The sequence below is a fragment of the Sus scrofa genome, chromosome 1 (assembly GCF_000003025.6).
Source record: "Sus scrofa isolate TJ Tabasco breed Duroc chromosome 1, Sscrofa11.1, whole genome shotgun sequence".
NCBI lineage: Eukaryota > Metazoa > Chordata > Mammalia > Artiodactyla > Suidae > Sus > Sus scrofa.
Genome location: NC_010443.5, coordinates 21160653 through 21174473, shown reverse-complemented (window position 1 = coordinate 21174473; position 13821 = coordinate 21160653). Strand labels below are relative to the sequence as shown.

Here is a 13821-nt window from a genome sequence, read left to right as displayed (position 1 = left end):
AATGAAACTGGACCTCTATCCTACATCATACACAAAGATAAAGTAAAAATGGATTAAATATTTGAATATAAGACCTGAAGCTATAAGACTCATAGAAGAAAACATAGGAGGTGAGCTCCTTGACATTGGCAATGACTTTTTTGGATTGGACCTGAAGAACAAAGACAACAAAAGCGAAAATAAACAGGTAGGACTACATCAAATAAAAAGCTTCAGCACAGCAAAGGAAACGTCAACAAAATGAAAAGACAATTTACCAAATGAAAGAATACATTTGCAAATGATATATCTTGATAAGGACTTACTGTCCAAAATATGTAAAGAATTCATACAACTCAAAAGCAAAAAATCAAATAATCAGATTTAAAAATGGGCAGAGGAAATGAATAGACATTTCTCCAAAGAAGACATACAAATGGTAACTGGTACATGAAAAAGTGCTCCATATCACTAACCATCAGGGAAATGCACATCAAAACCAGAATGAGTTATCACCTCACACCTGTTAGAATGGCTATCACCAAAAAGACAAGAGATAACAACTGTTGGTGAGAATGTGGAGAAAAGGGTTGTATACTGTTGGTGGGAATATAAATTGGTACAGCCACTATGAAAAATAACATGGAAGTTCCTCAAAAGATTAAACAGAATTACTATACAACCCAACATTCCCAATCCTGGATATAAATCCAAAGGAAATGAAAACAAGATATTGAAGATATATCTGCACTCTCATGTTTACTGCAGTATTACTCATGGTAGCCAGGCTATGGAAACAATCTAAGTGCCCATCAACAGATAAATGGATAAGGAATATGTAAATACATATTTATATTTATTATTTAACCATGAGAAAGAAAGAAATCCTGCCATTTGCAGAAACATGAATGGAACTTGAGGGCATTGGGCACTATGCTAAGTGAAATAATCCAGATACAGAAAGGCAATTACTGCATTGTATCTCTTATACTTGTAATCTTAAAAAAAAAATAAAGATCAAGCAGAAACAAAGAGTAGAAAATGGGCAGAAGGTCTAAATAGACATTTCTTCAAAGAAGACATACAGATGACCAAAAAACACATGAAAAGATGCTCAACATCACTAATTATTAGAGAAATGAAAACCAAAACTACTATGAGGTACCACCTTACACTAGCCTATGAATGGCCACCATCAAAACTATTGTGATGGGAGTTCCTGTCATGGCTTAGTGGTTAACAAATCTGATGAGGAACCATGAGGTTGCAGGTTCGATTCCTGGACTTGCTCAGTGGGTTAGGGATCTGGCGTTGCTATGAGCTGTTGGTGTAGGTCGAAGACTCGACTTGGATCCTGCGCTGCTGTGGCTCTGGCGTAGGCCGGCGGCTACAGCTCTGATTCAACCCCTAGCCTGGGAACCTCCATTTGCCGCAGGAGTGGTCCTAGAAATGGCAAAAAGACCAAAAAAAAAAAAAAAACTCCCAAAATTATTGTGGTGGAGACCATTCATGAACTGCTAGGAATGGCCACCATCAAAAAGTCTACAAACAACAAGTGCTGGAGAGAGTGTAGAGAAAAGGGAACCCTGTTACACTGTAGGTGGGAATGCAGCCACTATGGAAAACAGTATGGAGGTGCCTCAAAAAACTAAAAATAGAACTACCATATGATCCAGCAATCCCACACCCAGGCAGATATCCCGAGAAAATCATAATTTGAAAAGATACATGCACCCTAATGTTCACTACAGCACTATTTACAATAGGCAAGACATGGAAGCAATCTGAATGTCCACTGACAGAGGAAGGGATAAAGAAGATGTGGTACATATATACAATGGAATATTACTCTGCCCTAAAAAAGAATGGAATAATGCCATTTGCAGCAACATAGATGCACCTAGAAATTATCATACTAAGTGATGTTAGAAAGTGAAAGAAAAACATCACATGATATCACTTACATGTTGAATCTTTAAAAAAGAATGCAAATGAACTTATTTGCAGAACAGAAATAGACTCACAGATTTTAAAAACTTATGGTGAGGGAGAGGGAGGGACTGGGGGTTTGGGATAGGTATATGCACACTGAGGCATATGGGATGATTGGCTAACAGGGACTGGCTGTATAGAACAGAGAACTCTACCCAATATTCTGTAATAATCTATATGGGAAAAGAATCTGAAAGAGGATAGATGTGTGTACATGGGTAACTGAATCACTTTGTTGTATAGCAGAAATTATCACAATCCTGTAAATCAACTGTACTTCAACAAAACTTCAAAAAATGAAAAAAAATTTAAAAAAGAAAAGAAAAAAAAAAGAACAGAGAGTAGAAAAGTGGTTGTCAGGACCTGCAGGTTGGGGAAAATAAGGAAAGGCTGGTAAAAGGCTACGAATTTTAGATTCTAAGATAAATGAGGTCTGAGGATTTAATGTAAAATACGGTGACTACAGTTGATAATGTTGTACAGTTGATCTTTGTACAACACAGGTTTGAACTTCATGGGTCCACTTACACACTTTTTATTTCCCCCGATAAAATGCCTACTACACGATTTGTGGGTCGTCAAATAGTAGATGTGGAACTACAGATACACCTGATTGTCTACTGTGCCCCTAACCACCATGTTGTTCAAGTGTCAATTGTGTCATATGATCGAAATTTGCTGAGAGAATAAAACTTTAATGATCTCACCCCACCAAAAAAAGATAAATATGTGAGATGACTGATGTTAGATAACTAAATGGTAAAAAAAAAAAAAACAAAACTTTTTACAAGATATACATATATCAAATCACCACTATTGCATACTTTAAATTTCTTACAATGTTGTCAATTATACCTCAGTAAAGCTGAAAAAAAATGTGACTTGATGATTCAAGATGAATGCATAGTTTAAAAGGAAAAATCATAGCATTAACCAGGAGGATCATTCAAATGAGTATTGTTTCCAAAATAAAGAGAGTCGTAGAGATAAGCGAAATAGAAAATACCCCATTGCACCTTTCTACTTCTGGAACAAACATTCATGGTTTTGCTTCATCAAAAAGCATTAAACTGATGTAGTTTTATATTATATTGTATTATATTATATTATAGTATAGCATATTAATTTATTTATTTTGTCTTTTTAGGGCTGCACCTGCAGCATATGGTGGATCCCAGCCTAGGGGTGGAATTGGAGCTGCAGCTGCTGGCCTACGTCACAACACAGCAATGCCAGATCCAAGCCACATCTGTAATCTATATCACAGCTCACAGCAACACCAGATCCTTAACCCACTAAGCAAAGCCAGGAATTGAACCTTCATCCTCATGGATACTAGTCAGGTTCGTTTCCACTGAGCCGTGACAGGAACTTCAGATGTTGTTTATTTTAATATCATTAATTTTATATTTGTAATGTGTAGATTGGCTTGGATCTGGTTTGGTTTCTAGATTATAGTTTTTTTGGTTTTTGGTTTTTTTTTTTTTTTTGTCTTTTGTCTTGTTGTTGTTGTTGTTGCTATTTCTTGGGCCGCTCCCGCGGCATATGGAGGTTCCCAGGCTAGGGGTTGAATCGGAGCTGTAGCCACCGGCCTACGCCAGAGCCACAGCAACGCGGGATCCGAGCCACGTCTGCAACCTACACCACAGCTAACGGCAACGCCGGATCGTTAACCCACTGAGCAAGGGCAGGGACCGAACCTGCAACCTCATGGTTCCTAGTCGGATTCGTTAACCACTGCGCCACGACGGGAACTCCTAGATTATAGTTTTTTAAAGAGTCTGTAGTCATAAGGCATTTATGCCATGTTTATGTAAGGTACCTTGTACTTACATTCAGGTAAATTGTCAATACTTGGTACCACATAATCTGTTTCTCTTGAAGAGGGGTGTGCTCATTACTTAAGTTGGAGAGATAATGTACTAGGACCATGAAAGAAACAAGGTATGAATAGATTATGTCCAGCACCCATATTTGCACTGTAATCAATTATAAGTTTCAATCTGCATGAGGGCATTTGTTTTATAAATGTTTCTTTGTGACTAGGGATGTTGAGTTGTGGCAAAAGTTCCTGTTTCATAATTCACCTTTGCCATCATCAACTTGTAGAAAAGAGGGTTTCCAGAAATCAAATAGAGCAGGCTGCTTTCAACACCCAGTGAGGCAAGGCCGTGCCACCTCTTACCAAGGATCACACAAGGGCACGTCCATAAGGCAAGGAGCTGGAGACCAAGAAGAACATCTGTCGACTTCTCAGAGTTCTTCTTAACAAGATCATCATCCCAAGAGCAGATACACTCAGGGAAAGACTGTCCATTGAATCTGTGAGTTCACTGCTCACACTTCTGTTTCTACTGTATCTATTTTGACTGTATCGCTTTTTACTAAATTCATCTTTAAAACATTCATTTGAAACATGTTTATTTTTTGGGGTGCCAATATGGTACTTTTAAATTTCCTTTGGGTCCTGGAAGAAGGCTGGTTGTAACCCATGAACTCATAGGAATTATAAGCCATCTCTGAAGAAGGAATCAGAGTGTGTTAAAGGGAAAAATAAGTGGAATAAAGACATGGAGCTGCAGCAAGAGGATGGAATGGATGAAGAAGAAAAAGAGAAGAAAACCATGTCTCCATCCCAAAGTAAGGCTTTTTTTGCTGTAGAAATATAAAGTTTATAAATGGATAGCACAGATTCTTCTAAATGAACAAAACATGGATGTAAAAAAAACTGGTTAGTCTACTGGTGAAAGCTACACTTTTGAGAACTAATTTAAGTATTCAAATGCAAAAGCAGTAGGCTTATGACTAAATAGTATCTGTAAAAGGCATGGCTTATTTGTTACATTCTGTTTGTGCTTTTTCTGTTTCACTTTTATCAGTTCCGCAGGACAGGGCTATGGTGCAAAAAAGGGTTTACCAAAAGTGAGTATTAAGCAACAGTCTCATCCTAAAATACTTTCGCAAGTTGTTATGCAAAATCTCGGTTGCATTAAGAGCTATGAAACAGATCCATTATACTATTTCTAGACCAGATTTTTTTTTTTTTTTAGCCCATTCTCTTTCACAGCATATGTTCTATTGGTATGCATAGAGTAGCCAATACATGTTAAACTTCAGGCCCCTTGCAACAAATACGCCACTATGTCAGAGGAAAGTTTTCATTTCATGGCAATTTGGGTTAAAATAAAAATATAATAGTATAATTTCAGGAACTGTAGGCAAGGATAAAATTTAACTAATACCAAAATAGTTCCATTTCCATCCTCATTTTTTACCCCTTCTTGTGTACCATGCACAGAAAAATAAGCTTCCTGAACAAGAGGTTTGCTTTTCTCTGAGAGTTCTCTGTTGCATTCTTTTTTGTTGTTAGCAATTTTTCTAAGCTTACTGCGATGTTGACATTGCTTTCTGAATGCAGGTAACCAAATGAAATAAGTCATTGGCTTTGGAACATTCTTAGCTTTTGGTTCTTCTCTAGTCTTTAATGTTGCTCTTAGATGCTGTATTGGTCGTTAAAAACATAGCTTTTCATGTTGGACACTAGGATTTGAATCTAGGGTCCTTTGCTTCTTGGTGCTGGGACAGTGGACAGAAGATTTTAAGGCTCATTTCCTCCTTTGTCAAATGCGGGTGAGTTGTGCATACCTTGTACATTCGTGATGCAAATCAAACAAGATAATATATGAAAATGTTAACACCGTGCTTGGCACATTGTAACCAAATGATAAGTGTTGGTTATCTTTGATAAGAGTATTAGCATTATGGGGTTTATTTATTTATTTTTTAATGATCTGCTGTCTGCTAATAATTGTACGTTTAAATTGTGAGCTTCAAAGGTATTTTAATCTGGTTGGGCTACACGCCAGGCAAAGATACTCAGACTGGGTGGCTTATAAACAACAGAAATTTATTTCTCACAGTTTCAGAGGCTGGGAAATCTAAGATCAAGGTGCCGACGAATTTGGTGTCTGGTGAGAGCCCGCTTCCTGGTTCACAGATGGCTATCTTCTTCCTATGTCCCCACACAGCAGAAGGGGCCAAAGAGCTTTCTGGGGCCTCTTCTACGAGGGCACTAATCCAGCTCTTGAGGGCTCCAACCTTCATGACTGAATCACCTCCCAAGGCTCCATCTTTCAATACCATTGCACTGGGGACCAGGTTTTAACGCAAGGATTTTAGGGGGACAGAAACACTCAGTATTTTAGGAAAGGGTTAGAAACTGTGTTCTCTGGTAAGCTGTGTATATTGAAAAATGATAGCTTGTTTCAAGTACTGAGGTAACGAGTTACACACAAGCCTTTGGAAACCTTAAAAATTTACCTATTTACTTTATAAAACCTTATTTCTATATTTACATAAATTACATTTTACGGACTGAAGCTATACGCAAAATGATTTTCCTGTGAACCTGAGAAGATCTTTTTAGTCTGAGCGTACCAGAGAAAATTTCATATTGTATGGCATACCACCTTGTTTCTTCAAAAAAGCTAACCAATGGATTTAAATAAGATGAAAATATCATCAGGGAAGATTTCCGTAGACTCGAAGTATAAACGTTCAAGAGCTGGCTCCCCTTTAAGGATGCTGCCTGTGTTAGAGTCTCCTTGTGAAACAGAAGGCACATTCAAATTAGAATAATTCAAGGAAGGTTTATGAATAAGGGCACTATTTTAAAGGTGTTAGGCAGGTAGGAACCATAGTACCCCAGGCTTGAGACTCATGAGTAGAGAGAGGGGTCTGGAACCAAGACAGAGAGAATCATGTAGAACAGGACACTTTAGAGGAACAGGGACCTGATCCTGAGAGACACAGACAGCCTTTCTGTTGGGAATAAATTTCCTGACCTCACATCCCCTGCTTCTGCTCTCCTGTACGAGCTCCCTACTGTCCAAGCCCAAGGGGAGCCAAAGGACCTAGGAGCCTGTTATAAACCATTCAGCTCAACCTCCCAGGGTTGAGATCAGGACAGAAGGTGGTAGAAAGCGGATGTGAGGGCACAAACAGAAGATCTCTGCACATGTGCTGACATGATAAAATCCAGAATTCATTTTTTTTTTTTTTGTCTTTTTGCCTTTTCTTGAGCCGCTCCGGTGGCATATGGAGGTTCCCAGGCTAGGGGTCTAATTGGAGCTGTAGCTGCCGGTCTACGCCAGAGCCACAGCAACTCGGGATTCGAGCTGCGTCTGCGACCTACACCACAGCTCACGGCAATGCCGGCTCCCTAACCCACTGAGCAAGGGCAGGGATCGAACCTGCAACCTCATGGTTCCTAGTCAGATTCGTTAACCACTGAGCCACGACAGGAACTCCCAGAATTCATTTTTTGGCTTATATTCACAGTGGCATATATTCATAAAATAGAGTTGATGCTTTATAAATAGACAAGATCCTTACAGGAATTTTAAAGCTACTTTTTCAACATTTAGATAAAAGAACATAGCTTAAATTCCATGTTTTGTTTTAAAAAAAAAAGTGGAGTTCCCATTGTGGCACAGCAGGTTAAGAATCTGACATAATGTCTATGAGGCTGTGGGTTTGATTCCTGGCCAGGGACTTTCCACATGCCTAGGGCCCGGCCAAAAAAAAAAAACAGTCTTTTTGAGTTATATCGGTGCCAGGGACTTATTCCTAAATCTTGTTATGCCTGGGTATCACGCTCTAAAAGTGCTCCATCAGTGCCTTGAGCTCCCCCAAGTTCCACTCAAGGCTTACTTTGGTCATTCGCTCACTCATCATTTAATAAATATTTACTGAGAATCTCTGAGTCCTAATTATTGTATGAGGCTTTGGGTAAAAAGTAGTAAGTGGAATAGACACAATCTCCACTGTGAATCTGACAATGTTTTTCAAAACCTAGGGTTTAGCAGATAAGTGTTTCAAAGGATGTAAAGAACGATCTAAATAGTTTAGTTAAGTCTGTGTTCATAAAGGTGCCATCAAGAGCAAGAGAACCACATGATTCTTAACCTATTGCACCACAGGGGGAACTAAAAAGAAGGATGTTCATCTTAAATTTTAAGCCATCCAGTTCTGGACAAGCTTATCCAAATATGATACAAAGCAGAAGTGGCCACCAGGATCCAGAAAGTGCTGTCCAAAGAACTGTGCAATAATGGGAATGTTCTATTCTGCACTTTCAATTATATTGGCCACTAATAACCCCTAGTTACGGTGGCTATTACACAACTGAAATGTCACCAATAAGACTGGGGAACTGAATTTAAAAATCTGCTTGACTTTAAATTAATTTCCACTTAATTAGCCCCATGGGGCCAGGATAAGACCAAACGAGATGTGAGAGGTGGGGCTTGCTGAATACAAACTGATTCATTTAATCTCATTTCCCTTGTATACAGGGTTAATAACAGTTATTCATTTACTCACACAACATCCTGTGCCCAACAGGGTGTTAAAAAGCAAGGAAATCAAAGATAGGGTATATGAAAATATCAAAGGTGAACAACGAGGTGGAAAATTGGGAACCCTTGTGCCTTGCTGTATGAATGCAAAGTAGTGCAGCTGCTATAATGACCCCAGAAAAAAATCACACATAGAATCACTATACAATCCAGTAATTCCACTTCTGGGTATATGCTCCAGAAAAATGAAAGCAGAGACAGAAAGAAGAATATTATTCAGGCTTAAAAAGGACGAAGATTCTGACAAATGCTATAGCATCCATAAACCTCGGAGCCATTATGCTGAGTGAAACAATCCACTTATAAAAGGACAAACGTATGATGTTTCCTTATTTAAAGTATCTAGCGTAGTCAATTTCACAAAGACAGAAGGTAGAGAGGTAGCTGCCAGGGGCCGGGAGAGAAGGAATGAGGAGATAGTGTTTAATGGGCACAAAGTTGTCACCTGGGGAAGATGAAAAAATTCTGGAACTAGATGGTGATGGTTGTACAACTATGTGAATGTACTTAACACAACAGAACTTCACACAATAAAATGGCTACCATGGTCAATTTTGTGCCACATCTATTTTATCACAATGTTTAAAAGATAGGTTAGGAATTCCCGTCATGGCTCAGTGGTTAATGAATCTGACTAGGAACCATGAGGTTGCGGGTTCAATCCCTGGCCTCACTCAGTGGGTTAAGGATCTGGCATTGCCATGAGCTGTGGTGTAGGTCGAAGACGCAGCTTGGATCCTGTGTTGCTGTGACTCTGGTGTAGGCTGATGGCTACAGCTCCGATTAGACCCCTCTCCTGGGAACCTCCATATGCTGTGGGAGCAGCCCTAGAAAGAATGCAAAAAGAAAAAAAAAAGATAGGTTGAACAAATGTCCTCAAATAATTGGAAAACTAGCGTGAAAAAGAGAAATGGCAGCTGGCGATCACTACATGGTGTGACAATATAAAGTGACTGTAGATGACTTTCCAACCCTGAGATTCAATGGGCTTATGAGCCCTTCAAATGAGGGATGGCAGGAGTACACAGAATGATGTATACAGGATACCAGGGACGAGCCTTTATGTGGTGCCTACATGCCTCTTCAAGGGTTTGCCCTGCTTTATCTGGCCTTTACCCTAAAGTCCACATGGCTCAAAAACCTCCAAACTGGAGGTGCGAGCCAAGCTCTCCAGAAAAATGTCTAAAACATAGATGACATACCTGGGAGCCTAAACAAGGTGTTCCGGTCAACTGCTGAGAAGACAAGTCAGTCTAGACCTTGCCAATATCAATATCTGCATCCCTTCATAGTCCACTCTCTGATAACTAACTTGTATTTTTTCCAACTGAATCTCTCTAACTCCCCAGCTGTAGAAATTTCTTGATACCCAGGGATCTCCAGTCCCTTAACCTAATATCTTTTTACATGGCCTCAAGAGCATCACTCATGCCTCTCTCTTCTCCTTATTCGGTTCACTTTTTTTTTTCTCTCTCTCTCTTTAGGGCTGCACCTGCAGCATACGGAAGTTCCCAGGCTAGGGGTCAAATTGGAGCTGCAGCTGCCGGCCTACACCAGAGCCACAGCAACACCACATCTGAGCCACATCTTCGACCTACCCCACAGCTCACGGCAACGCTGGATCCTTAACTCACTGAGTGAGGCCAAGGATTGAACATGCATCCTCATGGATACTAGGGCTCATTACCCACTGAGCCACAACAGGGACGCTTACTCGGTTTAGATGCCTTGGTCCTTCATTATTACCACTCCCTTGCACAGACCCTCAACACTCTTTTCCTCTCTCCTCTACCATATGCACCTGGAAGCTTCAAACTCTGGTTATACCTGACTTCTACCTGGTTTTATTGGTGCCCAAGTAGGAAAATGAGGCTCTTGAAAACACACAACTATATCAACTGGCCTCCCTTTATAGTCATGATCCTTGACTTCAAATGAACTCTCAGTGCTACTCAACAATCTGATTATATTTTCAAAGTCCATCTGCTCTCTTCCTGTCCCAAGATGCTATTTTTCTTTTCTTTTTTTTTTTTTTTTTTTTTTTTTTTTGTCTTTTTGCCTTTTCTTGAGCCACTCCCGCGGCATATGGAGGTTCCCAGGCTAGGGATCTAATTGGAGCTGTAGCCACCGGCCTACACCAGAGCCACTGCAACCTGGGATCCGAGGCACGTCTGCGACCTACACCACAGCTCACGGCAACGCTGGATCCTTAACCCACTGAGCGAGGCCAGGGATCGAACCCGCAACCTCATGTTCCTAGTCAGATTCGTTAACCACTGTGCCATAACAGGAACTCCCCAAGAAGCTATTTTTTTACTTTATCCTTTCTTCTTTCTCTTACTCCTCACTCTCAGTCAATGGCCTTGTCTCTTCATTGATAACACATGTTCCTTTTTCCACATTTAACCGGCTTCTGTGCTCATACATTCTGCCTCCTCCTCCACCATCAGGGAAGAACCTCATCTTCTATTGAAGCCCAGCTTCCCATCTGTGCTTTGGCTCCCATCTCCGCCCATGTACTCAAGAGCCCTGCTCCAGCAATTATCCCTTTTCTCCTCTGCACTGTCATTTCTTCCTTCCCTTTCGGCTCATGCCCGAGAGCATACAAATATGTGTATCATCTAATTAAAACAAAAATATTTTCCTTTGACCATACATATCCTTCCAGCTACTGCCTCCACCCCTCTATCTCCATTTACTCTTTTGTTCTCTCTGGGCTCCACAGAAGTTTTGGTCACCACATACCACCAAAGACTTCTTATCAAGTCTGCCACTGACCTCCATATGACTAAGCCTCTTGCTCTGTTTTCAACCGTAATTCTATCCACAGCATTTGATAGAGATGAACACTCTTGAAACATTTTTTCATTTGGCTTCTGGAACATCACTTTTGGTCAGTTTATCTCCTATGTCATTGATTATACCTTCTCATGTCCCTCCCTTTCCTGTTCTTCATCTTCCTGACCTCTGAAATTTGAAATGCTCCAGGACTCATATTTCAGACATCTAAATTCTATCAACACACCATCTACATGCTGAAGACTTCCAGATTGAAACCATCATCCCAGACTCATCTGTCCCACTGCCTTCTTGACTACTCCACAACTTCAAACTTAAGGAGTCCAAAATGGAACTCTTGGAGTTCTCGTGGTGGCTCAGTGGTTAACGTTTCCGACTAGGAACCATGAGGTTGTGGGTTCGATCCCTGGCCTCACTCAGTGGGTTAAGGATCCAGCGTTGCCATGAGCTGTGGTGTAGGTCGCAGACAAGGCTCAGATCCCGAGTTGCTGTGGCCCTGGCGTAGGCCGGCAGCTACAGCTCCAATTAGACCCCTAGCCTGGGAACCTCCACATGCTGCAGGAGCGGCCCTAAAAGGACAAAAAGACAAAAAGCAAAAAAACAAAAAACAAAATGGAACTCTTAATTCCTACAACCCTCCCCTCAGACCCCACAACTTGCTTCCCAGGCAGTCTTCCCCATCTTAGCATAAGGAACCTCTTTTCTCTGGTTGCTCCAAGGAAAAACCTTGACTCCTCTTTCCTTCTCACACCCTACATCCAATTAATCAGCCAGTCCTGTCAAGCCCCTCCTTGGGAACATACCCAGAACTTGCCCATTTCTCTCTCACCAGCTCCACTGCCATGGCTTTGTGTCAGTCAGGGTTTTCCAGAAAAACAGAAACACTAAGAGATGCATCTCTCTATATCTATATTGAGAGACATTTATTATAAGGAATTGGCTCACCTGGTTCTGGAGGCTGAGAAGTCCCAAGACTGCAGGTGGTAAGCTGGAGACCCAGGGAAGCTGGTGGTATAATTGCAGCATAAGTCCAAGGGCCTGAGAAGCAGGAGAGCAAATGGTATAAGTTCCAGTTTGAGGTCGATTTCAAAGTCAGGAGGAAACTGATGTCCCCGCACAAAGACATTCAGGCCTAGGGAGAACGGATTCTCCCTTACCCTGCCTTTTGTTCTATTCAGCCCTTCAAGAGATTGAATGCAGCTCCCTCAAACTGGGAGGGCAATCTACTTTAGTCAGTCTGTGGATTCAAAGGTTAATCTTATCTGGAAACACCCTCACAGACACTCCCAGAATGATGTTTCACCAAATACCCAGGCAGCTCAGACCCACTCAAGTTGACACATAAAATTAACCATCACAGCTTTCTAACTGGCTGACCTAACTTCCATTCTTCTCTCTTAATCTATCCTCAACACAACAGTGGATTGTGGGGGAAAAAAGCCACATTAGGTCACTCCTCTGCTAAAAACTTTTCAACATCTTCCCTTCTCAACCAAAGTAAATTAAAAACTACCACGGAGAGTTCCCACTGCAGCTCAGCGGGTTACCAACCCGACTAGCATCCATGAGGAAGGACGACTCCTGGCCTCGCTCAGTGGGTTAAGGATCCCATGTTGCTTTGGCTGTGGCTGTGGCCAGCAGCTGCAGCTCTGATTCAACCCCTAGCCCGAGAACTCCCCTATGCTGCAGGTGCAGCCCTAAAAAGCAAAAAACAAAACTATCATGACTACCAAGGTCCTACATGCTCTATTCCCCTCCCAGCCCCACCACCTATCAACCTTCCCCACTCATTCTGTTCCACCCACACTCCAAGAAGCCAAGCACGCACGCTCCTGCCTCAGGGCCTTTACAGTGGCGGCGGATCCCTCATCTTGAAAAGTTCCTAACCCAGATGTGGCTTCCTCCATATTGCTTCCTCCCTCAATGGCTTTGGTAGAGGCCTTTGCAATAAATGTATTTTCTTCAGTTTATTATAGCACCCCTCCCTCATCTCTCTTATTTTGCTTTACTTTTAAAATAAACTTTATTTTTTTTAGAATGTTCTTAGATTTACACCTAAATCTACACACCTCATTCTCCATACACCTCATTCTCCTGCGCCCCTATTATTACATCAAACAATTAGTACGGTACGTCATCACAGCTGATGAACCAGTCTTGACTTTATTAACAATGAATATCCATACTTGATTCAGAGCTCCTTAGCTTTTACTTAAAGGCCTTTTTCTGTCCCAGGATCCCATCCAGGACACCACATAATTTAGTTGTTGGGTCTCTTTAAGATTCTCTATGCTGTGGTGGTTTTCCAGACTTTGTTTTTGCTGACATTGACAGCTTTAAGAAATGCTGGTCAGGTATTTTGTAGAATGTCCCATTATTTGAATTTGTCTGAAGTTTTTCTCATGCGGGTATAGCCTTTTTTGGGGGGAGGGGGAGGCTACAGAATAAAAGGCCATTTTCATCATATCACATCAAGACCACATACTATAAATGTGATCTATTACTGTGAACGTTGACCTTGATCACCTGGCTGAGGGAGTGTTTTTTAGATGTCTCCATCGTAAATACTCTTTCCCCCCTTTTCCATGCTGTACTTTTTGGGAAGAAAGTCACTACAAGGAGCTTATGCGTA

General features: G+C 41.1%; 1 protein-coding gene across 1 annotated transcript in view; it reads left to right on the top strand.

The window, feature by feature from the left end:
• STX11 (syntaxin 11) overlaps window positions 4153-13821 on the top strand; it is a 42451-nt gene continuing 32782 nt past the window's right edge. The window contains exon 1 of the mRNA XM_021087115.1: window positions 4153-4611. Within this exon, the coding sequence (XP_020942774.1) occupies window positions 4542-4611 (70 nt within the window). The 5' untranslated portion in view covers window positions 4153-4541. The remainder of the gene's footprint in view (window positions 4612-13821) is intronic.